Here is a 26,816-nt window from a genome sequence, read left to right as displayed (position 1 = left end):
ATTATAGGAAGGATGTGGAAGCTATGGACAGGGTGCAGACGAGATTTACCAAGATGAGGCAAGGTTAGCAGACCTGGGATTTTTCTCTTGGGAGTGAAGAAGGATGAGACTAGACTTAATAGAGCTCTACAAGATTCTGAGAGGCATAGATAAGGTGGACAGCTAGCGCCTTTTTCCCCAGGGTGGGAACAGCTAGTGCCTTTTCCCCAAGGCATGGACATCTCTACAAAATGAAGGGGTACTTGTTTAACAGAAAGAGTTGTGGATGCCTGGAATGCCTTGCTTGGGATGGTGGTGGAGGCTGATACATTAGGGGCATTTAAGAGACTCCTAGACATTCACACGGATGAAAGAAAAATAGAGGGTTATAAGGGAGGAAGGGTTTAGTACTTTTTTGTTTTGGTAAGAATATATAGGTCAGCACAACATTGAGGGCTGGAGGGCCTGCACTATGCTGTAATTTTCTATGTAATGTAGAATGAAGCAATGAGATTAAAATATTACATTGTGAAAATTTGATTAAAATATTACATTGTGAAAATCCAGATCTTTAACACCAACCTGCTAAATGTGCACTTTCTAATGTTACAGGATGGATTTGAAAGCAATCGACACCAATTTTACACAGACATGTCCTGCCCAGTCTGTTTACAACTGGCTGCATTTCCTGTTGAAACCAACTGTGGCCACCTTTTTTGTGGTATGTGGTTATTACATTAGACATTTGGAAAAAGGTTTTTCAATTTTTGGGTTAGATTTTTCAATTTGAACTTCAGATGTACATCAGGAGGAGGTCATATAGCCCACTGTGTCTGAATCTGTTGAAAAAGTTATCCAGCCTAATCCTGCCTTTCAGAACAAGTGTGTGGCACAACACAATTTTAAATAAATTTTTGCCATGATTATTGCTTTTGATTGTGATTCCCTTGTAAGTAATTTATCTTCCTTGTTTCCTCTAATCTGGCCTACTACCCTGTCTTGCTTCCATGGTCTCTGCCTGCCAGTAATTTTTCCAAATGCAGAGGGTGATATAAGCCAAACCACACAACTCATTCCATCCATTGTATAGGCAGCTGGCAGAGAATCTTTAATCATTTGCTGTTCCTGATACTGAAGCTTTTAATAATGATGTCATTGATATTAGTAAGTAGAAAATAATAATTTAATCATTAACAGTTGATCCCTTTAAGGCCAGAAATAATGTTACAAAATTTTCCACAAGGAAGAGGAAAACATTTCTAGAACTAACAGCATGTGGCTTGTATTTTTGTGCTAAATGTATATGGAAATTTATAAAATAATTTCAGACTAATTCATTTTACAATTCATCTTTTTTTTCTTTCCTAGGATCCTGCATTGTTGCATATTGGACCTATGGAACTTGGTTGGGAGCAGTCAATTGCCCCATTTGTAGACAAGTGGTAAGGTTAAAAATAGACTTTAGATTCATGTAATGCAGCTATCATAGGCTAGGTTAGCATTTTTTTTTACCATTCCTAAATGATTTTGATAAAGTGGTAGTGTTCAGCCTTATTGAACCACAGTAGACTGTGTGGGAAAGGTACTCACATAATGATTTTTCAAAGGAAAAAACTGAGTTTTTATAATCCTAAATCTTGCTGCATTTGGTAACAGACTGCTTTGTTATCCAAGCAGTTACAAATCAAAGTAAACACTGTGATTAAGGGGGGACGTCACATAATGAGGTAGTCAGGAAGTGGAATTCCGACTCTCCTAGGAATTGGTTTTTTTTAAACGTGTAAAATTGGCAGAGACCAAAACCAGAGTATTGGAAACTGTTTAAGAACAAAGAAAGTATTTTTTTTTTAATGTCACTGAAGAGGGGGAAAATCGTCACTGGCCTGTTGGGAATGTACCAAGAAAAATGACAACGACAAGGATAAGAAGCAAGGCCTACCACAAAGATGGATCTGGGCACTGTGGCACAAGATCCTAGCCAAATGATAGGCAATTAAGGCAGCTATTAAACAATTTGCATTACCGTCCCAGTTGCAGTTACAGAGAGATGTCGACGAGGATGAAGAAGTGGTACTACGCATGCTTGAGACGTCATGCATCCACAGATCAAAAGCGTATGAAGAAGTTGGTGGAGAAGTTAGCCTTTTTGAAATACTACCAACAAAAGGAGAATATGAGACTGAACTTCAGGCCAGCGAGGAAGGTTATGAAGAGAATCAAAAGGAGGAAGAAGAAGAAATGATGCAACCTATTGCTACTAAAGGAGATAGCAAAATTAAAACACAAGACCGCAGGGGTTAAGTACTGAAGCATTAATGTTAATGAGAGACTTGAAGCAAGTAAGATTAAATATTTTTTTTTAAATCAGATGAAAAGACAAAGAAATATTATGAAATAGTTTATAGAATGCAAAAAGATTTGAAGATATGGAGGAAAGAGTCAAAAATATGGAAATTGGTATGGAAATGGTTCAGGACAGATTGGAGAACTCAAAGGATGCACTTGCTGTTGTAAATAAACAATTGTGTGAGAAAGTAGACCAATTAGAGAATTTTAGTAGAAGAAACAATATCAAAATTGTTGGTCTTGAAGAAGGTGAAGAAGAGAACAATATAATAGCCTTTTTTAACATTGGATTCCTGAAGTTCTTGGACAAAATTAATTTGAAGATGTTATTGAAAAAGAAACAGCACATAATGTTCTAAGACCGCAACCATTGCCCAATCAAAAACCATAATCTATATTGATAAAGTTTCTTTGCTATCAAGTCAAAGAAAAAAATATTAAAACAAGCTAAAGAGAAAAATAGTGCAATGGAATATTATGGAAATAAGATTTTCTTTTATCCGGATATAAGTTTTGAACTGTTGAAGAAAAGAATTTAATCCAGTAAAGAATACCTTGTGGAAAAAGTGTTATAGATTTATTCTAAGCCATCCTACGACTCTCAAGATCTTTGTGCAAAGGGTGTAAATCATTCTTTACAGACTCTTGTTCATGCACAAGAATATGCTGACACTTTACCGATCATTCTGCAGGAGGCTGAACAGGGGGACGGCACAACAAGTAGGAACAAGAAGTTCTTTTGATTAATAAAGATTGATTTCTATTTACTTTATTCCTTTAAAAGAAAAATGGACTTAGTATTACAGTGAATATCTGGGGATGTGGGGGGCTGGGGTGGGGGGGGCTGTTGGAGGTGTTATGGACTGACTTCTATCGAATATTTTGTGTATTTGTGGTTTGAGCCACAACCCGTAAAATGGAAGGGGGAGGGCTTAATTTATATTATTTAAATAACATTTATAGGGTTTTTTGTTATTTTTATTCTACTATTATTCTTAATATTATTGGATTATATAACTATATATTGAAAAAGGTCTGACATTTTTCCTTCCTTTTGGATTGACGAGATGGACACGCCTTAGCATGATAGATAATAAAGGTTTGAAATGCCAAGGAAGTGCAAGGAGAGAGGTGAAAGGGAAGTATTGTTTGAAATTGATTTTTATAAATAAAGATAAAACAATTTTGTATATACAAAATGAGTAAAATATTGAATACTTTAAGTTTAATATTAATGGGCTTAACAGTCTGGTGAAAAGGAAAAAGGATATTGGCACATATTAAGAAGATGAAAGTAGATATAGCTTTTTTTGCAAGAAAATCAATTGGGGAAAAAAAAGAGTATCAGAAGCTAAAGAGAGATTGGGTAGGATATGTCACAGCTTCTTCATTTAATCCAAAAGCATGCGGAGTAGGAATTTTAATAAACAAGACTCTTATTGTTAAAATACAAAATGTAGTAATTGATCCTGCAGGTAGATGTGTCATGATACATTGTCAATTTTTTTTGGAACATTGGATACTTATGAATATATATGCACCAAATGTAGATGATGAAATTTTTATACAAGAAACATTTTTTAACTTAGCAAATGCACATGACAATATATTAATAGGTGGGGATTTTAATTTTTGTTTAGATCCAATTTTAGATGGATCAACAAAAGCAATAACAAGGACGAAAGCAGCTAAAGCCACATTGCTATTAATGAATGATTTAAATTTAATAGATGCATGAAGAAGAATTCATCCAAGAGGAAGAGACTTATTTTTATTCAAATAGACATGATTCTTAATCCAGGATAGACTTGATTTTAATATCTGCACAACTTCAGGATAGAATCCAACAAGCTGATTACAAGGCAAGAATTTTATCTGATCATTCTCTTTTGTTGTTGACAATAACAATATTGAACAAAGAAAAATCAAATTACAGATAGAGATTTATTTCTATGTTATTAAAATAAAAGACTTTTGTGATTTTTATTAGAGAACAAATAAGATACTTTTTTTGAGACCAACTCTAATTCGGTTAATAAATTATTTTATGGGATGCGATGAAAACATACTTAAGAGGTCAAATAATAAGTTCTAAAATTAAGAAGGACTATATGAAACACATAGAACAATTGGAGGCAGAGATAACAAATTTAGAAAACAAAGACAAATTAATGAGGCGAAATGGAGAGGACTTAATAAGAAACCAATATAATACTTTACAAACATAGAACAGAGAAAGCGATAATGAGAACTAAACAGAATTATGAATTAGGTGATAGAGCAGATAAGGTCCTTTTATGGCAGTTAAAAACAACAAATATCGAGAATGATTATTGCAACTAAAACTGATCTTAATTACATAAACCTCAAGAAATTAATGAAAATTTCAAACAATTTATATAAAGATATATCAATCAGACTCTCGAAATTATGATAAAATAGATAATTTTCTGTTACAAATAAATTTACAAAAATTAAATTTGGAAGATCAAAGAACTGGGTGCCCCCTTCACCCCAAAAAGGTGAGGGTGAGGGAAGCATTGAGCTCATTACAAAGAAATAAGTCACTGGGAGAAGATGGTTTCCCGTCTGAATTTTATAAAGGGTTTAAAGATTTATTAATTCCCTCTTTCATGGAGGTATTAACACAGGTAGTAGAAATGCATACTTTACTGGAATCTTTTACCACACTAATGATAACTGGAATACCAAAAATAGATAGGGTCCCTTTAATGTCATCATCATATAGACCTATTGCATTATTAAATGCAGATTATAAAATAGTAGCAAAGATATTAGCGAATAGATTGGCAAAATTTTTACCGAAGTTAATAAATATGGATCAGACTGGATTTGTTTAAAAAAATGAAAATTAACGGATAATGTGACCAGATGATTAGGTATAATACATTTGGCACAAAAGAGAGGGGACTTGAGTTTAGTAGTGGCTTTAGATGCCACTAAAAAAATGTGAGATATTAGAATGGATCTTTGTGTTTAAAGTGCTTGAAAAATTTGGGTTGGGACAAATGTTGGCAAATTGGATTAAAGCATTATGTAATGGACCGAAAGGTAAAGTTGTAACAAATAGACAGATATCTGCACCTTTTCCTTTAACTAGATCTAGTAAGCAAAGGTGTCCATTATCTCCAGCTTTATTTATTTTAGCAATTGTACCACTTGCAGAACTGATTTGATCTGACCCTGATATTAAAGGTTTTAAAATTAACCAAGGGAATACAAGATTAATTTATTTGCACATTATGTATTTAATTTACTTTACAGAACTGGAAAGCTCACTATGTAAATTATATTTAAGATTAAAAGAATAATGGATAATATCTGGTTATAAAGAAAATTGGGATAAAAGTATGCCTCTTACTAAAGGTGATTATACTCAGTGCCAAAAAGATACCCAATTTAGATGGCCAATAAATGGAATAAAGTATTTAGGGATACAAGTAGATAACAATTTAAATAATTTATTTAAATTAAATTTAAGAAGACAGAAAAAAATGGATGGAATTGCCAATAACATTACTGGGAACAGTTAATTGTATTAAAATGAATATATTTCCTAGAGTGCATTACCTTGTCAAACATTGCCTATATCTTTACCACAGAAATTTTTACAGGAATTAAATATGTAAGAAAATTTCTTTGGATGGGCAAGATGTTGAGGGTTTCTTTAGAAATATTAGCATGGAAATTTGGATTAGGAGGTCTACAACTTCCAAATTTTAAAGATTACTATAAGGCAACACAAATGAGATTTCCCTAGCATGGATTAATAAGATAGATATGGAAAAGATTGGAGAGCAGACACCGGAAGAGTTTATATATTAATGGGAACAAAAATTGATATCTGGTGACAGAAATTCCATGTGGAAACATTTGATTAATATATGGAATAAAGTAAATATTGAAATGTGAATGAGGAACCTGGTGTTATCTAAAATGCCTTTAAATTAAAATAGACTTACCCATTTACAATGAATAATCAATTTTTGTCTATTTGGTTTTCTTAGGGAATTAGGAATATAGAAGATTGTTGTGAAGGAGGAAATTTAATGTCATTTGAACAATTAAAATATAAATATGGGATACAGAATAATACAATATTTTGTTATATAAAAACATATTTATGAGATAAACTATGTCCAACATTGTTATTACCTAAAAGTAGTGAAATTCAGACTTTGTAATATACCTATTAAGAAATTTATCTATGTATACATTATTGCAAAAGGAACTGAAAAGCAAGGAATTCATAGATCTAGATAGAGATGGGAAACAGATTTAAATATTATTATGGGGAGAAAAGTTGATCTATCATACTATCTATGACAAGATAGTATGACAAATACAATAAATGTTAGATATAGATTGGTTCAGTAATTTTTTTTATATCAACTATATTCTATCCAATAAAAATTAAATAGATTGAAGTCAGATCTTTCAGGTCAATGTTTTAAAGATTGGTACTTTTTTTAAAACATTCTACATGGTCAAGTCCAAATTGGTCTCTAATAGAGTTTGGTACTCTTTTGGAACAAGTTCCAGGAGTTGAATTTCCATAGGAACCAATGTTTTTACTGGATAATATTTCAGGGGTAGGGTAGACCAAACTTGAAACTGAATTTGTATCAAAAAGAATTTGTAAAAATTGTATTAACATTTGTAAGAAAATGTATAAGAGTTGCATGGAAATCAAATTCTCCTTTAGATTTGGAAAGATAGCACACAGAAATTCATAACTATATACCTCTTGAGAAGATTACATATAACTTAAGAAATAAATGATACATTTTTAAAAGTTTGGTGCTCATATTCACATATTCTAGGTAGAAATTTATAAATGGGCTTTCCCTAAATCTTGTGAGACCTCGTTAAATCCTTGGAACAAATAAAACTGAAAAAAGTTAGAATCGAATGAAAGGCGGTGATCCCTTGACAATCAGGTCTGCTCTTTTTTCTTTACTATTTGTATTTTTCTTTCTTCTTCTATCCTTATTGGAGTTATTATTTGGGGGAGAGGGTTGGTGGGTTTTTTCTATTTTTGGGGGGAGCGTTGGTGGGTTTTTTCTATTTTGGGGGGGAGGGTTGGTGGGTTTTATCTATTTTGGAGGGTTTTCTAAAACCATCTTGTATAATGGAATTATTATCTTGTATTTTGACTTGAATATATGTATGGAAAATTTAAATAAAATATTCAAAAAAACACTATCAGCTAAACTTTTAATGGTTGAAGATCATTAATGAAACAGTTAAAAATTGGCTTTTTTTTTTAAAAGCACCAGTGTTTAAAATAGAGATTGTTATTAGGATAAGGAGGCATACACTCATACTTTTCAATAAAGTTCTTGTCTTGATGGGAATGGAAAGGAATTTGTTGCAATGATGAATCTTCCATCAATCTTTAGTTTTTCAAAGTAATTTAAGTGCCTGCTCATTTTCAAAATGCTGATGCAGCTCTTGCTCTCATCAAGATAGCTTTGCAATAGTTATGTAAATTTAACTGAATTTTGTGGTTGTTCAGACATCCCAGATTGGATAGATGAAATGAATTAATGTTCAGAAATTAAAAGCAACAAATATGATGAAGTATCTCTGAAAATATTGGCCTTAAAGTGACTTCCTTAAATTCCTTTGGAGTTTTGAGTTTTCTCTTATGCAAAATCACTTGCTGAACTTGAATTTAGTCGGCGGGGGGTGGGGGGGGGGGGGGAGTATGTGGGCAAGATTTAGCAAATTAAAAGGACCTACTTTTTCCTATTTTGGTTGCAAGTACCAAAGATTATTTCTGCCTAAAAATTAATACTGATTTTAGTCTTTGGCCTGACAGACAGCTGAAGCAGGTGATGGGAGAGCTCAAAGTACATTGTGGATTTGCACTCTCCACAACGGAAATTTGTGTTTAGAACTGTTCATTGACTGAATGAAGAGCAGCCAAATGCAGTTTTGAACCCCAAGATGTTTAGTCAGAATGAGTGCACTTTGGATCACAGCCTATCAATTGGTATTAGTATTAGGGGGAAAAAAAATTCAAAGACTTCTTAAAGTATGGAACGGTTTCCAAGTGGCAATTAATGTCCAAATTACAAGAACATTGGCAAATAATAACTCGTAAATTACCTAATATGCTTGTACAAGTTATACGATACTTGTCCTGTGTTGAATAATTTGCATATTTTAAACTTGTATCAAGGTTTCTTGAATTACATTTCTTTGAGGTGAAGTTCTTAATAGAGCAGCTGAGTCATCTTTGGCTGGAATTGGACTTGAATCAGAATCAAAATATTTTGCGGAATTATCATGTGTGAAAATTATTGATTTATTGACCCAAATTGAGCATATAATGGCAAAGCAAGCTGCTTACCTCAAGTCCAATGCATCTGGTTGCAATGAAAAATTCTTGTAGACAAACCATAAAGCAACTTTTTAAAAACTATTTCAAACATTTTGTAGAGATATTATAAAGAATGCAGTACTAGAGAGTAGGGTACAAATCACATGGATTAGATCAATGCAAGCCTGCACTCTCCATATAAAGATCATGTATGATCTGAATGGAACCTCATTTTTACAACTCATGATAAAAAAAATTTAACCCCTTGATTATCAAGAATAAATATTCTTAAGCCAGAAATTGATACAAAGACTTCAATCATTAAAACAGAGACTCATCATTTGGGCCTCCTTTGCCTATCCAGGCTGTATCTAGATTAAAATACCCAATCATTATCGGTGTACATTTACAACATTCTCCCATTATTTCTCCATGTTACCACATGGAAACTATTAGGGGATCTACGTACCTTCTCACAAGTAACTTGTGTAATTTCCTGCTCTTAATATTTCTTGTCTCCACCCCAACTTTATGACCTGATTTTTCTGGGCCATTACTCTTCAGTGTCCAAGAGCTTTTAATAAACAAAGTTGCTCCTTATCCATTTCCTAATTTCTTTACAACCCATGATGTAACCTTCAGAATTTGAATCACAGACTACAAGATCACATATTTATGCTCTTATTTCATGTGTATTCAGGGTCAAAAGTTTTTATTTTAAAAATGGTGACTGCAGATGCTAGAAACTGAAACCGAACTCAGTCTGCTGGAGGAACTCGGCAGGCCAAGCAGCATCAATGGGCGAAAAGAATGATCAATATTTCAAGCAGAAATTTCATTAGGATTGAGGAAAGTTGGTTCAGAAGCAGTGTAAAGAGGGTATGAAGGCAGGATTGGCAAACCAAATGTGGGTGCAATATGATGGACATAGAGAGGCAAATGCCAGACTAAAGGAGAGAGTCAAGAAAAACAAACAGATCAGGTGGAAGTCAAATCCTACAGTGTGGATTGGGTAATTAGAAGGCTGGAGTCTGATGACTAGAGAAGGTGAAAATAGTAGTATAAAGAGAGACTAGATGGAACATTTGTGGGGGAGGGGAAGAGAGAGAGGGCAGAACAATCCAGTGGGAAGATGGGTGAAGGAGATGGAACCAAAGATGAGGCAGGTGAGAATACATGGGGTGGTTGAGAAGGGGGACAAAAATGGGAGAGATGAGCAGGAGGGGTACAGAAGAAGAAAGAAGGGAGTCATTATCTGAGATTAGAAAATTCTCTTTTCATAACAGTACGCTGTAGAGAACCCAGGCAGAATGAGGGGTGTTGTTCCTCAAGTTTGCATTGGGTCTCATTCTGGCAGTAGAGAAAATGTAGACTGACAGGTCAGTGTGGGAATGGGAAGGGGAGTTGAATTGCATTGTGGACAAAATGTGGATGTGCTGCACCAAATGCAGTTGAAGATAAAGTTAGAGGAGGTGCATCGGATCTTTGCCTCATGTGCAAGGACTGCTTAGGACACTAAGCAGATGCATTGGTGGTGGTGAGGGAAGAGATATAAGTGTTACCTTCTCCTGCAACCGCAGGAAGTGTATTGCGAGATAATGAAGTAATTGGGAGGTGGGTGGGAGGGATAAGCAAAGAAGTGAATCACCGAGAGTGATTCCTGCAGAAGCCAGAAAGGGGTAGGATGGATGTCGATGTATGTGGTGATGGCAAAAATGATGTGCTGGTGGGGTGAAAGGTGAGGCTAGGAAGTCTATCCCTTGTTTTTTTTGGGTGGGAAAGGTAAGCAGAACTCCCAGAGATGGAGGAAATGTGGGAGATGTGTCTATTGACTACAGTAGTCACAGGTAGCTGTATTGCTTAAAAAGAATGTTTCAGATGTCCTGGAATGGAAGGCCTCATTACATGGTAAAGGCTGAGAACTGTGAGAAGGGGATATCATCCTTGCAGGAGACAGGGTGGAAGGAGATATAGTCGAGTTAATGATAGAGTCAGTGGGTTTGTAGTGAATGTCATTATATAGCTCATCTCCTGAAATGGAAACAGATCTAGAAAGGTGGAGTTTCAGAAAAGGTGCAAACGAGAGGAACAACATATAAAATGCCTGGGCAGTCTACCGCCCAATGGTATGAATGCAGAATTTTCTAATTACAGGTCATGAACTGCTGTTCTTCTGTACCCCTTCTGTTTTTACCTCCACCTCCCCTGCTTTTTTTGAATCCCTCCCTTTTGGTTCCATCTGTTTTCTCTGTTTACCACCATTCTCACCTTCTCTACTTATCAGATTCCAGCACTGGCAATCTTTATATTCAGTGAAACACCATAGGCTGCAGACGCTGTGACTGTAGTTAAAACACCGAAATACTGGAGGATTTCAGCATCTATAGGAGACAAAGATATATTCCCAACATTTCAGGCTTGAGCCCTTCAAGGAAAAGGCAAAAAAGGCTGAAGCAGGATATATCAGAAAGTCCCAGAATCCAGACCAATAAAAAGGACGTGATAAGAGACTACGTAGAATTTATGTCTGCAGCTTCAATTCACCTTGTGTGACTGATCTTTCTCCACTTGACCAGCTAGTTTTTCTTGCCTCTCTTGACATCTGTCACTCCTCTGCCTCAAGAACCTTTCATAAAGCAAAAAAAATCCTAACGTAAGGGCGGAGATTCTCCGCCCTCATGTCAGAAAACTTACCCTCTCCAAGTTAGTGTCAGTGGCGGAGCACTGAACTCTGCTACGCATCATGAATGTACTGCTGCTGCAAGCAGCTGGCTAGGTGCAGGCTGATAACGCCGCCAGCCCGTGCCTCTCTCCCACTCACTCATCCCTCTCCCTCCATGACCCCCTCTGGGCAAGAGCGGCTGGGAGCGGCCAGGCAGGCAGAGGAGTTGAGGCGCAGCTGAGTGGGTTGTGACAGCCCCACCTGCCACTCTGGCACCTCAGTGGGGTGCTTTGGCCTTCGGGGCCACTCGTCGGTGCTAGCAACTCAATACGCCACAGAGCAATGACTGTCTTCCCTACCCATAATTCCCCCATGCAGCTGGAACCATTCTGGGAAACATAGGGGATTATGGGTAGGGAAGACGGCCATTGCTCTGGCACATATTTATGACAGGTGGCAACTGCATAAAATCAGTGCTGGAGCAGTCTTTTAGGGCATACACAGCCAATTAAAAATTTTTATTCACATTTGAAGCTGGCCTTGAAGCAGAGGCCCAGCATGAAAACACTCTCTGTCCATATTTCATCTCTGTGTGGTTCACCGTTCCCTTGTGGTCCCCTGGTTCATAGGTGTCATAGGTGTTCATAGGTGTCATAAGCCCCTTTCACTTTTGCATCCCATTAAATCAACTGTTCAGTGTCCCAGGATAGGAATGGCTTTAACATTTGACCACTCCTAACTGGTACACTGAACACTTTCACACTTGCAAGGAACCATCCCCTGGGTTAGGACTGTTCTTCCTTCTACCGATGATATCATGACACATCAAGTGATGATGGGCCTCCCTTAAATCCTGCTCAATGTATTATGATCTTGTATGTAAACAAAATTAGTCATGGTTAATTTTAACAAAATTAAACTTTACGTACAGCACAGTATGAGCCCTTCAGCCCCTATTGTTGTTGTGCCAACCTATATAAACTTTTATAAGGGACCGTGGGAAAGTGCTAACAATAAATAGCAATAATGGACCATTTTTAAACAGCATGGGAAAGTTGGTAGTGCTGTTGCATACAATTTAAACAAGAGTGGGAAAGTTGGTAGCACTATGGTGCACAATATAGAAATACCATGGAGTGCGGACTTACCCTCCCAGAATGCCGTGCTGCAGAGAAAGGGCTGTATGCATGGCTGCATGCACGGATTCTGTGAAGTCAGGTCTGCCATTGCTTTTTTCCCCCATGGTCTTTATAAATTGTGCGCTATTGATTTCCTCTCTCCCGCTGCAACTTTCCCATGGCAAAGTTTATACCATTTTAATCTTTTCTTCTTTCATGTTCCTGCACTCACGCAAAAACTTGGGTCAGTTCAATCCCACAATGCAATTGTCCATTCTACACTTGCCTGATTGCAACGTCGACGTCTACTAGGGGACAAGGCAGTCTATCCCTGGCGTGAGATGACATCATCTTATGCTGGCATTGAGAGAATTTTTCTTTCACACTAGACACTTGAAAGGCTGATGGGCTGTTAATTCATGGGACACTTGCAATTGTAAAAGGGACTATAGATTCAAAACATACTCTATTGTGGGATTTTAGTGTTTTTACTTGGCTAAATTTAAAATGTCTTGTGGTAGTATGTGAGTGCAGCTAGCAATTTACCCTTCAAGTATTTTAGATTACAGGGATCCCTAATTGGGAGGTCCCGGGGTGGGGTAGTTTGGAGGGGGGGGGGGTGTGGAATAAGCAAGCTACTTTACAGTTAGTTGACAAAGCAGATTTGCCAGATGTGTAACCAGTGCTCTTACAGTAGACGATGCCGCTTTAGTTGCCCATTCAGAGCCAGCTCTTCAGCGCTTGACGTCCTGTTTTGCGGAAACTGCCAAAATGTTTGGCCTGGAAGTCAGCCTGAAGAAAACTGAGGTCCTCCATCAGCCAGCTCCCCACCATGACTACCAGCCCCCCCACATCTCCATCGGGCACACAAAACTCAAAACGCTCAACCAGTTTACCTATCTCGGCTACACCATTTCATCGGATGCAAGGATCGACAACGAGATAGACAACAGATTCGCCAAGGCAAATAGCGCCTTTAGAAGACTACACAAAAGAGTCTGGAAAAACAACCAACTGAAAAACATCACAAAGATTAGCGTATACAGAGCCGTTGTCATACCCACACTCCTGTTCGGCTCCGAATCATGGGTCCTCTACCAGCATCACCTACGGCTCCTAGAACGCTTCCACCAGCGTTGTCTCCACTCCATCCTCAACATTCATTGGAGCGACTTCATCCCTAACGTCGAAGTACTCGAGATGGCAGAGGCCGACAGCATCGAATCCACGCTGCTGAAGATCCAACTGCACTGGGTAGGTCACGTCTCCAGAATGGAGGACCATCGCCTTCCCAAGATCGTGTTATATGGCGAGCTCTCCACTGGCCACCGTGACAGAGATGCACCAAAGAAGAGGTACAAGGACTGCCTAAAGAAATCTCTTGGTGCCTGCCACATTGACCACCGCCAGTGGGCTGATATCGCCTCAAACCGTGCATCTTGGCGCCTCACAGTTCGGCGGGCAGCAACCTCCTTTGAAGAAGACCGCAGAGCCCACCTCACTGACAAAAGACAAAGGAGGAAAAACCCAACACCCAACCCCAACCAACCAATTTTCCCCTGCAACCGCTGCAACTGTGTCTGCCTGTCCCGCATCGGACTTGTCAGCCACAAACGAGCCTGCAGCTGACGTGGACATTTACCCCTCCATAAATCTTCATCCGCGAAGCCAAGCCAAAGAAAGAAATTTTAGATTATTAGTCTTATTGATATCTAGCTCTTTGAAGTGACTGTACTTGAAGAGCATTTAGCCTCCAAACAGTGGGAGATGCTAAATAAGCTCGAGTATTTTTTTTTAAGTTAGTGTAATGAAATATTCATTGCACTTTTAGGTAATTACAATTTAAAAATTCCTAATTTTTTTAAAATAATGTCATCGAATTTAAAATCTACTTCCTTCATTTTGACCTTGTATAATTGACAGATTGCTTGGAATGTTAGAGAAGTAAAAATCATTCTCAGAAATAATAGCTTGCAATCCAACACTCATTTTTCATGAGGATTTTTCATCTGAATCCCATTATGTTTGCATTACAGAAACAAAAATTAATCTAATGCATATGAATTTAAATGAGCTACTTATCAGATTATCTACTCTTTGCTCTGCTCTTACTGTCACCAGATGATACTGCAGGCCCACTTAAACTAATCAAGTGCATTCCTCAGGACGCTGAGTAGCACCTGGTTCAAATATTTTAACTTTTTTTCTATAAAATGGAAATTTTTTAAAAATTAGATCTTTTGGAAAAATGTATCTTTTGAGAAGTAAATTTGATACCTTTGTGTTTTGGTCGTCTTCTTGATCTTGTCACAAACTCCATTCCCAAATCACTGTTAATTGCACTAAACAAAAACTCAACTGGTTGGGTAGCATCTGGGGAGAAGGGGAGGAAAAAATGTTGATGCTTCAGGTCAAAACCCTCTCAAGGCTCCAAGAAACATTTTGACCTAAAATGTTGATGACTTCTCACTCACCGATGCTACTTGACCCAATGAGCTCCTCCAGTTGATTCTTTTACTCTATCCAGTCTCATGTGTCTCCTTAAAACTAAACCAGATGGATAATTTGTCATGCAGTATTTGATCTCAAGTTCCTCAAATCTGTGCCAAGCCTATTTTCAGCTCTGTGATGTTAACTAATTCTTTGGTTCCTCTGCTTGTATTCTGATCCATGTCTTTTTATGGCTAGTCTCGACTATTCTAATTGTTTTGCATGTAAATGAGCTTTTGAAAATCTCTTCTGGTCTTGGCCTAACTTGTTCAGTCTCATTCGCACATACACTGTGTATTTACTGCTCTGTTAATTCCTGGTTGATTAGCCTTGAGTTTAAAATACTCTTATGGGTTTGCATACAGATTTTGCTGGGAAATCTCCTCAATCTGCTCCATTGCACGTGTGGTGAAATGGAGCTGAGCAATCAGTGACTAAGCCATCTGAATTTTTTTAATGACTTTTAGCTTTTTTAATGTCTCTGACATTCAAAATAAAAATTCATTTTAAACTATCAAAAAAGAATTAACTAAAAACACAAATAATTAAAATATATCTCTTTGCTTCAACTTTATCTGGCCAGAATGCCCATTGTGTCCTGCAAGGGCAATTCCAGACATCTCTCGTGGAATTAGATGAGAGGTGAAATGTGGAGAAATCACAGCAAATTTCCATTGGATTCCATGTGGAGTCCACTGACAAGGTGCCGTAACATGTGGTGACTTTATAATCAATGAGTTATTCCCAGATGTACGTACTTAAACATTTTTGCAGAATGGTTTAAATCTTGGTAAATTGATGACATATTGCTTGTTGCCTTGTGCTCCTCTCCTGCCATCCCCTCACTCCCCCTACAATTTTATTCAGGCACCTGGCTTCTTTTAGCCCCTTCCTTGATGAAGGGCTCAGGCCTAAAACATTTGTTATATTTCTATCTTTGTTACATAAAAAAGCTGAATGACTTGCTGAGTTTCTCCAGCATTTTTGTATAAATTACAATTGCAGCATTTGCAAATTTTTGTGTCTGGTCCATTAATTAAACTTAAGATGCAACCCATTGATTCCTATCTTTAACACTTGCAGTAAATTTGGACTTTTATCAGTTTGTATTTACAGGTACTCACAGAACTTAACACCCTGATGAAACATTATAACCTACCTTTGTTCTTTATTAACAGATTCATCATCTTTTTTCAAAATTTGTTTCATATTTTTACAATTGATTCTTCATGCACTTGACAGATCATTTATACATACATTCACAAGTCACATTTAAGGAGTTCAATCAGTTAATATCCGAACAGCTTGTGTCTGCATGATTTTATTTGGCTCTACTGTTTGCTAAGTGTATGCTATTTGGTTTTATCCCATTAAAAAATTATGCCTTTGTCATTGCAAAAATTTATATATCGTGTCATTCACAATTTGTTTGGACCATTTATTTTTTCATTAAAAGTTAATTTAATTGTTGCCAATACTGTATAGTGAAATACTGAGACCAAAATTATATTTGCATATTCAAATGCTGATACAGTATATACAATGCCTGAGACTGGTATGAAATTATTTCTTTCAAGATTTGTAATATGTTGTAATTAAAGTTGCTTGTATTTGTTAACAAGCCTATGTAAATATTTATTATGTGCTGCATCTTAATAGGGATAATTATACCTCCTTCATGTGGCATTATTGCATTTGTGCATTCTTGGAAATATGCACCTATTTCCTGTCAGTCACTTTGGAAATTTAAATTGGAATTGGTCCAATATCTTGTTATTTTCACTTTTCTGAATGGGCAAAGTGTAGAATCCGAGGATCCTATCCAACTGACTGCCTGGCTGGCTTGTAGTTAAAAAGTTGTGACAGTACTTGTTTTTATTCCAAACTCTCTCAGCAATGCTATTCTTTGGTAGCTAACCCCTGAATACCCCCATGGATGCAGTGCATCATTTGCCATCTCCAATAACACTGCTGCACAGCAATGTATAGTTAGTGTCCACTTGGTTTGCAGTATATAAGGATACTGTGTGTATGCCATCGGGTTCCTATTTTATTTGAAGATTATTAATAATTCAGAACTTACCTCCACAATTTAGTTAATTATGTGAACAACACAGTAACTTTTAGAATTTGAAAATCCATTGTGTTCTAAGTTACAGTCTAAAGGCAAAAGTTGAGTTGAGCACAGTTAACATGGTGTTAATGATAAATTAATAGATTATGTGCAAGCAAATTTTCACTATTGATTTTAATTGTCTTGTGAGCAGGTTACCTTGTTGTTTCCATTGTTTACAATGAATGACCAACATCCAGAGTCTATACAAGTTATTCAAAATATAAATGATTATAACAGAAGATTTTCTGGTCAGCCCAGATCTGTAAGTATGTGCTGCAATCTTGTAATGTAAATGATAATGAGAAACTATCCCATTTAGCATAGCTAGAAAATATTTCTCAACAATATTTTCTACCTCAATTTTAAATATTTTGTACTGATATTGATAAATAAAAACTTTTTTTCTTTCCACATTTAATAGTTAAATCTAAATAGTTGTACATCTTCCCTTCTCCAATTTTGACCTTGCTTTCCAAAGCATAACCAAAATTTTGGAACATTGGAGATCCTTATTGTATCTAATGCTGATGGTCATCAATCATTCTGTTCTGAAAATATTCATTCAACTTTCAATTTTCCTGGGCATTCTTTGAGAATTTTGTATGTCTGTTTACATTTTTCATCTACTAGTCATACAATTTATTTATTTGTTGGTATGAACAGGTGATCTTGTTATGGATCATTGTGACAAGATCAATTTTCTTAAAATCAATTTAATTTGGGTACAGTCAGGCTCTTTTCCTCATTTTCTTCAAAATCCATCCAAATACAGAAATATGATGGTACTATAGCAACTTTAAGATTAAATGTTTAAATTCCTTTTAACTTTATTTTCCCAAAAATGGCTATGAAAAATTTAAGTACCTTCACCCAAAGTTTATAATCTGTGTGCAACTCATTTGTCACATTCATCTGAATAACCTTTTCTGCATTCAATACTTGAATTAAATCAAACTATGTTTCTTTTCATTTGCTTCCATTTTCCAACAGCTATTAGAATGGATTATGTATGAAATCTTCGTGCAAATAGTGGAACTTTAAAGTACTTGCCTTGAAAACAGGCCATTCAGTGAATTACTTGTACCAGTGATCAACTCATTTTCTTGTTTTTTTTAGATCTATATAACACTTTATAAATCAGTGTTCACGATTGTGCCATTTTATTGTAAAAGGATAAAATTTACCCACTTTTTTAATGTTATTCTTGCTATAGTTATGAGCCATTATTTTCTCCACTTATCTGGGATACATGATTTAACTATTTCTGGAGCCACGATATTTAGGTAGACTAGAGAAAAGGATTGGACAGAAAATTAACATGTCTGGCCATGAGGTGCTCAAACAGTGATTGAAAAATCTGACAAATGGCTCTGACAGCAACCAAAGGTTTTACAGAGATTTTGATTACAAAAAAATGTTTTGCATCTGGGCTATTTTTCATTGCATTCTATACATTCAGTTCAATAAATCTGACTTAAATATGCATAAAATACTTTATATTCTCTGGTTCTATTTTATTCCTTTGCCTTCAGGTAGGCTGCAGAATAACATTGGGAATCCAGGTGTAATGTTTCATTCCAGGAACATTCTTGCACATCTTATTTTCATATATAAAACATTCCACCTGCAAACCCACAAGCTGATTTAATTAAGGGAAACAACACTTCTGATGAGACACCCTTTCTCAGACAATGGATCCCTGACCTGAAACATTAATTTTTTTTTCCACTAGGTTCTGCCTGACCTGATGAGTGTTGACGTTTTCTATTACAGTATTTTATTATTGGTTACTGCAGTTTTATTTTTTCCATTTGCAGCTTATTTTGTCTAGAAAATGTGAATGTAAAGAATAAGCTTCATAAGCTATTTTCTGCATCTTTTTTTTTGCAAAATGCCAATTTTCCTTCACTCAATTTCATTCCTTTGCAGATTGGCACTAAAATGCCTTCTACCTCACATCTGGAAAAATATTTTTACGTGTACTCACTTTGAATAAGACTTTCACTAACCACCATTCTGGTCAAACATGGCATTTTGAATCACCAGTGATTACCTCATGTCTCTGGGTATTATTCAACTTTATCATTGGTAAAGTCTGTAGTATATGCTAATAAAGTTTGTTTTGTTATTCCAAAACTATTACCTAATAGTTTTAAAGGACTTGGACTCTGTCCTTTTTTCCCTACATCCTCCCCACCACAACTTTTATTTGGTATTTTTATGCTCTCATTCTACTTTGGCAAAGTAAACCATAATTGATCCTTCAACTCAAAACATGCTTCAGCGCTGAAGATTTCCTTGATAATCAAAGTGGAATTAAAAAAACAAGCACCGGGGTTAAAATCCAATTTTAAACTATCCAATTTAATTTCATTCAATTCTTTCAATTATATAAAGAAAATGTGTACTTATAGCCTACCAGGTGAATTCCTCATTTACCTAATTTGACCACCTTTGAGCTAGGATTAATTTTTCATTATTGATAACTGTTACATGGTGAAGCATCATCCTTGCACAGAACGCATCTAAAAAATAATTTTATTTCTGCTGCAGCTTATGGATCGTATAATGGATCAACCTACTTTACTACGTCATGCCTTCACAGAACTGTTTTCCATCAGTGGTCTTTTCTGGATGTTTCGAATACGAATTTTCCTCTGCTTGGCTGGTGCCTTGTTTTATTTAGCCTCACCACTGGACTTTATTCCTGAGGCTTTCTTTGGAATTCTTGGATTCCTGGATGACCTTTTTGTTATTTTTCTACTACTCATCTATATTTCTATAATGTATCGAGAAGCAGTAACTCAAAGATTAAATAGGTGAATTAATATTCTTGTAACAAAAAATTTATTGCAACCAAGTTTAAATGCATGTTATTCCATAATGGACTGTGTTACTTCTGAGCATATTGCAAACCAAGAGCTCCTTTATTACATGACTGAAAATGCAGTGCTTATATTTGCAATTACAGCATTTTGCTTGTAAACTAATACAAAATGAAACAAGGAAATACCTGTTTTATTCAACAAAACTAGTTTTGAAACATTTAAAATTTGAATTAATGATAACTGGACAATATTTATTAAGAGTGTAATTGAAGTGATCAATTTGGGAATAGTTTTGTTTAAATAAAAACTTAATTGGTAGTAAATCATGTTAAATTTCTCCTGGTTTCTACCTTGTATAAAAAGGGAAAATTGAAGAGCTCTTATATGTGTAGTAAGGAGTTTAAATCTTAAAAGCAGTAAGCTTTATAGTAAATAGCATAGTGGTTTTTGTATCTATATTTTCTACAAAGTTCTATTTTTATTTGCTACTTTTGGAATTGGATTTCAGGCATGTTTAAAAAAAATGATTATTAAAAAATTGATTGCTTTGTTTATAATTAGTTAATTCACCACTCATTCCTCCAGAACAGCCATTTTCTACAGGGCAGAAGGCTGGCACAGGCAAATCAAAAGTTACAGAAGAAACCAACTAAATTTGACTGTTTCACTGGAAAGAGGGCTCAAACTTTGAGCAGAGCCCAAAGGAGGCTGTAGCTAAAAAAAGTTGAGAATGGCTGCTCTAGAAAGTTCCATTTTCATAACCCAATCATTAAAAATAAAGATAACCAAAACTGGAAATACTCAGTTCTGAATCAATTAAGACATGATTATTGTGAAGTTTGAAATGATGAAAAAAGAACAATATTGTACTATATTATTTATGACCTTAAAATGTATATTAAGAATTTACAACTACAAACTGTCAATAAAGTTGATACCTTCATTACAGATGACAAGATCCACAATAGTGTGATGATGGAAGAAGGGAATAAGAAAATAGTTGTTGATGACTTGAAGGTCAATGTTAATATTAGCAGGGCATGAATTTGGAATGCCAATATGTTTCTGAACCACAAGAATGATGATAAATAAATCTTGTACATAAAAGAAACAGGCCTCAAAAGGATACACTTGCAGGTATAATTCTAGCAATTTTCAAATATCTCAAGGAAATAGTTGACAATTAAGAAAAATTGTTCAATAAAATTTCACTAGCTAACTCATTATTACAGTTTGTATAGGAAATATCTTGGCACTTTCAATTAGCATACAAAGGTAATGCTAAGTGAGCAGATTTGTAACAAGTATACAGAAGGTTTTTTTGCCACAGCTATCAATAATCAGTGCTGGTAAAATAATAAGGACTGTGGTGTTCAAACTGAGAATTTACTAATATTTTATGCTGAATTTGACCATCAGTTTTTTTTGCCTTTCCAGGATTAACAAATATCGGAAGACTGCTATATATTCTTAACTATACAGGATAATTTCTGAAGGCCTGCCTTCATTGTTTTTTCAATGTAACTGAGACAGATTTCTCTTATAAAAGGAACATTACCTTGAGAATGAAATGAGTATTTCAATTTCAGCTAAAATTGCTCCAGTACATCATCAGCCTGTCTTAATGGAAGTGCAAGTAAACACACTGCAATATTTAGATTTTTCTTAAATTAGCATCACTTGAACAAATATAATTAGCGGTATACTTGAAAGTATCAGAAATCTAAATGTTAGGCATGTACAGCAGGTCTAAGAACTGTTCTATGGCATCTTTTATTGATGCTTTAACAAATACTTTAAATGAAACATACAGCAAACTGGTCTGCAATGAGTTCTACCAAATTGACACAGAATGGCAGTTTTAAATGTTGGCTGTGTAATGAAGAACCACTTAATTTGTATAGTATTCACAAGATGTCAAGGCACAAAGAGAATGAGTTTAGGATCACTCTCAATCAAAAGACACAACAGCCACTTCTGAATTCTATCAAAACTTGTAGATCACATACCAATGGTCATGATTTTGAAGTTTGAGCCCAGGACTGAAGAAGATTGAACCACATATGATACTCTAGAAATAAAATGCATTTTACAACGAATATGGTTGGACGCTGATCATCACAGCCTGAATCCAGCAATTACTGTTCCAGCACTAACAAATAGCATTGTTGATATGAATAGTTTATAAAATAAACAAACTCCTGTAATATGCTTATAATAGCCAAAACAATGTTGAAATTAATTCCTTCAAACTCTTAAAAGTATAAGAAATTAGTTGACAATCAAAATTTATTGCTAGGAGCAATAAAGCATTGCAAGTATTTACCACACTTAAAACATTTGATCCAGTGTATTTAACAGGATTATTTTTGTGATCACCAGAAAAATACAGCACATTAAAATTATTCTTAAAACAACAAATTAAAAGTCCTTAAACACAAGCTTTGTCTTTATTATTTGGAGCAAGAAAATTAAAACATCCTTTCTCTTTAAATATTTAACAGCAGGTACCTTCCAAGGTGAACAGTTGCTTCCCTGGCTCATTTTTTTTAAACTAGAAAAAATTAAGTTCACAGAAAGAAATTTTTCCAGAAAAAGATAAAATGTTATTGGTCTTTTCATTATGTATCCATTACGAGAACAATCAACAGGAGGTATACCAAACTGCAGATTTTATTTTCTTCAAGATGAAGCATTTGAAGTTAATTCTCAAAGCATTTCTGCAGGTCAACTCTAATTATGTTCAGCAGCTTATTAGAAATGCAAAAGTCAAAATGAGCATCCAATTCAGCACTTCTCCAAAGAACTAAATTTTTCATCAAGCTATACTAAAAGGTTATATTAAATGGTGCCATTTTCTTCTGGCTTTAGGAGGCAAGAAGATGCAAGCACCACCTGACAACCATTGTTGACATGATTCATCACTTTATGTTTGAGGTGCACCACCTGCTCACGTAGGACACTTGCTGTTGAGGTTAATTCAAAGTTCTCTGATTTCAGAGTCTTTACTTTATCTTCCAGTCTTGCAATTCTTTCCAACTTCCTTCTTCGACAATTTGATGCTGCAATGCGGTTTCTCTGTCTCTTCTTTTCAGCTTTGATATGTTGTCCCCCATCTTCTAATGGTGAGAGGGGTGGAGATTCACTTCGTGGGTCTACTTCAGGCACTGTCTGGGGCTCTTCTTGATATTTTGGGCACATAAACTGTGCCAAGGCTGAGAAATGGTGTTGTGCAGATGGTGGGCCTGCATAGGGAACATGGCCAGTGAGATAATTTTCAGATCCTGAGTTGGACAGGCCTGGATTGTAGTTGCTGAGGTTAGTGTAAACAGGAACATCTGTTTTTGACTGGGCCAAATGCAGACTACCATGATAGAATGAAGTGGAGGTATGAGCTGAGCATGCAGCTCCTGCTAAGACCAGATGTTGGTTCTGTTTGGGTAAATCCTGCAATGCTTTAAGAGAAAAAGAACCCAAAATTATCACATTATTCATTTGAGGCAACAATTCATAGATTTTGATTATTCAGCCCACAACCTGTATACCAATTTCTTCATAAATCTAATCACTAATCACATCATCTTTTTACCTCAGTATCAAGACCAAATTATTTGCATATGGGTCAGAGTACAAATATATTTTCTTTTCAACTGATAATTAAGCATTCAGAGGTGGAGAATTCCAAGGATTCATAACCCTTTCAAGTAAAAAAAAAATTATATTTACATAACATTACAAATTTATTAATGATTAATTAGATTGGTTTCTTAATTCAAATTAATCCAGAACATACAAGGATAACCCTCACAAGATCAATCTTATTCTGCAGTAAAACCCAAAAGTCTGCAGACACTGTGCTGGAGAAACTCAGCAAGTCAAACATGTTCTTTATATAGCAAAGATAAAAATACATAACTGAAGCTTCAGGCTTGAACCCTTCAAGATATTCATTTCTTCCTTTCCCCCCCATTCATTATTTATTCATCAATCTCATTCTGGTATCTCCATGGTATTAGAGCTGAATGCAATTGCTACATCATTTCCAACTTTTATATTCCTGCTGTGACCAAAAGACTAATTTCAATCACCTTTATTTAGCACTACACTAATTTAGTGATCTATTACAGGATCCCTGAAATCCATCACTACTCCAGGCTTCTCCCTACATATTTTCTTTGAGTCCACTTCAATGACCTCTACAGAATTAATTTCTTCACATAATTCCATCCATATCTCTTACTGTGCCTAACTTTCACCTTCCATTGAATTAGGCAAACAATTCAAATGCATTATTTGTAATTAATTCTGCTTATTCCGTGAACGGCTCAGGATCGAAACGTCGGCATCTCCTATGCGCTGAATGACGGCTGAGTTCCTTCAGCGTTTTGGTGGTTTTTTTGCATTATTTGTATAAAGACTTACAATGAAGATGTGGATTTTCAATATCATCTCTACTTCCTAGCAAGAATCTTCTACCTGCAAATTGTAAATTTAAAATATCAGTTTAAATTAGAAAAAAGTCAGGTTAGGTCATGAAAAAAGAACAAGTTGCAAAAATCGTACACATGCCCTTAACGCTTGAAATGGAGAATCCAGTAAACTAGTTCAATGATTTACGGTAGTCCAGTGCAATGAACACTCATATGACAAATGGGGATGTCTTGAAAGGGACGTCGAAGGCGATACAACAGTTACAAACTTGCAAAGAAACCACCGAATTTGGTAAGTGCAGCAAGGCGGGGGTTTCTTTCCTGTGGAAGACACAACTAAAGTTACTGGTTTTCCACCTGAAACGATAATAATGTGCATCTTTCCACGGATGCTGCCTGACTCGAGTACTTTCAAAGTGCCTTTTTTTTCGAAATTCTTAATCTGCGGTTTTTAGATTTTCGGTTTAAGTCATGCGCTGCTGGTGGCGAACTGCTTCGATCCACGCCACTTCAGTTTTAAGTACACTCGAAGCTTGGAGAAGAGTCTCCATATGCAACCTCAAAGTTGCCCAAAAATTCTTTAAACCATACCCAGCGCAATTATGTCGGCCAGGAAGCAATGACAAGCAGGCTGGGAGGGAGTATGAATAAGTAGTTACAGAGGCGACAAAAGCTGTGGACATGTGAGCTCCAAGGCTCCGAGTTTTGACATGGGGTTCATTTCTAAACATCGCTCTCCAAACGCCTTCGACATCTCAAGCCCTGACCCGACCTGTTCCCCATCCCCAAACTACCCGTTGAATTGGGAACCACTCTCACCTTTTACAAGTGGATGGACAAGGCCCTCGGGTTCCCGCCTGGGTCCGGGCCTGTCGGCCTGGGACCCAATGTCTGACGAGGACAGCGTGAGCAGAACCCGCTCAGAGCCGCCGCCGCCGCCGCCTCCACCCGCCTCCTGCCGATTTGCTGTACTTTTCTTGTCCGTCGCCACAGCTTCCAATTGTCTGGCGTTTGCTGGTATCTCGCCGCGGTAGAAAGGCGCTGCCATCCCAAGTCAGGAACTCGACACCAGCTCACGGCGCCGCATTAGAACGTATAGTGATGTCACTCGCTGACGCAAACTCGCACCCATGACACGCGCAACGTCATGGCATCCCCATAGCAACGAGACCCCTGACATCCGTTATTCTTTCAGGGCAACGCTGTGGGTTTTATCTTGGCTGATGGTGGGGAAAGTGAGCACGGTGGGCGGTGGGGGGTCTCGTTTAGCGTGGGGAGGAAATGCGACGCAATTCTGCTGGGGGAAACCCTTGAATAAAAGTGGCGCCCTTCGACATTGTTCCGCAGCGAACGAGGCTTTTGAAGTGTGTTGGGAAACAAATAACACTGCAGATGCTGGAAGAACTCGGTCAGACAAGCGGCATCAATGGAAGGAGAGAGAGAGAGAGAGAGATAGAGAGAGAGCAAAAAAAAAACACACAATCTGCTGGAGGAACTCAGCAGCATTCGTATTTTGAACAAAGAAAGAATTGCGGGAGGAACTTAGTCTTTCATTCATGGGTTGAAATGGCCTCTCAACGCTTGGAGCCAAACCTCTTTATCAAAGCTGAGAAATAAAGGTAAATTTAGCTACATCTCTGGGCCCTTCCCTGGTTTCTTTCCCCTTTTTGTAATTTTCTAATATATGTAACTGAGTTGGCTTGCACTTATCCTTTTATCCTACTAAAAATTGAAAAATGTCGAGACGCTCTCTATATTGTCGTAGTGTCGCGCGTCGAATGGCTCAAAGACTCGTTGACTCAAACTAAGGCTTTTATTAACAAAAGACTGGCGCATAGTACATCGAGGTCGACCAGTCCAGATTGACCTGGATCTGGTTAGGTGAAGCCCTTTTTGACCTGGCCAGTGGGTGTGGCTATGGCTCTCAGCCAATCATTATCATATGCAAATATTTGCAGAAGTGATAGGATCCCATACTATCACATTCACCCCTTCTTTAAGAATTTACCCCAGGTGGCTAAAAAAAAGGGGGGGGAGGTTATGGAGTGGTGGTTTTTTTTGGCTTCTTAATAGTCTGTAGTATGGACTCCAAGACATGGGAGGGGGGAGGGGGGGGGGGGGGGGGTGGGGAATAGCATGCAGGGGTTACGGGCTGTATGGTCGGGTGGCCTGATCGTCCAACATGATCGCCATGGTGCTGGGATTGGAGTAGCTGGCAGGGGCGGTGCATGATCGTCGTTGGAGTTCCTGAGTATCGGTGCAGTTTCGCCTAGTCAGCAGTTGTTGTTGTCTGTGTGCTGGTCCGGTCTACTGCTGTCGTCATCTGCAAACTGCTGCTGGTCCTGCTGTCCTGGCATGTTACCTGGGGGAGGATTGGAGGAAGGTTGGGGAATGAACGTTACAATGTTAGATCTGACTTGGGCCAGGTCCCTTACTGAGACCATGTCCTCCCACCCATCCGGGTACTTGATATAAGCATAGTCTGGGTTCGCGTGTAG

At 36.9% G+C, this 26,816-nt stretch overlaps 2 protein-coding genes across 7 annotated transcripts in view; one reads left to right on the top strand and one right to left on the bottom strand.

Annotated features, from left to right (window-relative positions):
* rnf170 (ring finger protein 170) overlaps positions 1 to 20,999 on the top strand; it is a 38,402-nt gene extending 17,403 nt beyond the window's left edge. For 4 of the 6 annotated variants that reach the window (XM_069925897.1, XM_069925895.1, XM_069925898.1 and 1 more), the window contains exons 4-7: positions 592 to 700; positions 1,348 to 1,421; positions 17,212 to 17,322; positions 19,614 to 20,999. In XM_069925897.1, coding sequence (XP_069781998.1) covers positions 592 to 700; positions 1,348 to 1,421; positions 17,212 to 17,322; positions 19,614 to 19,883 — 564 coding nt within the window. In that variant the 3' untranslated portion in view covers positions 19,884 to 20,999. The remainder of the gene's footprint in view (positions 1 to 591; positions 701 to 1,347; positions 1,422 to 17,211; positions 17,323 to 19,613) is intronic. The other 2 variants (XM_069925896.1, XM_069925901.1) reach the window with 2 other exon arrangements.
* LOC138757870 (transcription factor Jun-like) lies at positions 19,885 to 25,434 on the bottom strand. Its single transcript, XM_069925894.1, has 3 exons — positions 25,138 to 25,434; positions 24,311 to 24,364; positions 19,885 to 23,343 (listed from the first exon to the last, which is right to left on the bottom strand). The coding sequence occupies exons 1-3, from the start codon at positions 25,364 to 25,366 to the stop codon at positions 22,730 to 22,732; spliced, it is 897 nt and encodes a 298-aa protein (XP_069781995.1). The 5' UTR covers positions 25,367 to 25,434; the 3' UTR covers positions 19,885 to 22,729.
* Positions 25,435 to 26,816: the final 1,382 nt, after the last annotated feature.

Source organism: Narcine bancroftii, chromosome 3, assembly GCF_036971445.1.
Source record: "Narcine bancroftii isolate sNarBan1 chromosome 3, sNarBan1.hap1, whole genome shotgun sequence".
Classification (NCBI taxonomy): Eukaryota; Metazoa; Chordata; class Chondrichthyes; order Torpediniformes; family Narcinidae; genus Narcine; species Narcine bancroftii.
The sequence above is the reverse complement of the archived record's forward strand: the minus strand, read 5'-3'. Positions and strand labels throughout refer to the sequence as shown.

Coding starts and splice junctions, on each gene's coding strand:
- LOC138757870 (XM_069925894.1), bottom strand. CDS start 25,366: ATGGCAGCGCCTTTCTACCGCGGCGAGATACCAGCAAACGCCAGACAA. Junction 24,365..25,137: donor TGTCCATCCACTTGTAAAAG/GTGAGAGTGGTT, acceptor TACAATTTGCAG/GTAGAAGATTCTTGCTAGGA. Junction 23,344..24,310: donor TGAAAATCCACATCTTCATT/GTAAGTCTTTAT, acceptor TTTCTCTTAAAG/CATTGCAGGATTTACCCAAA.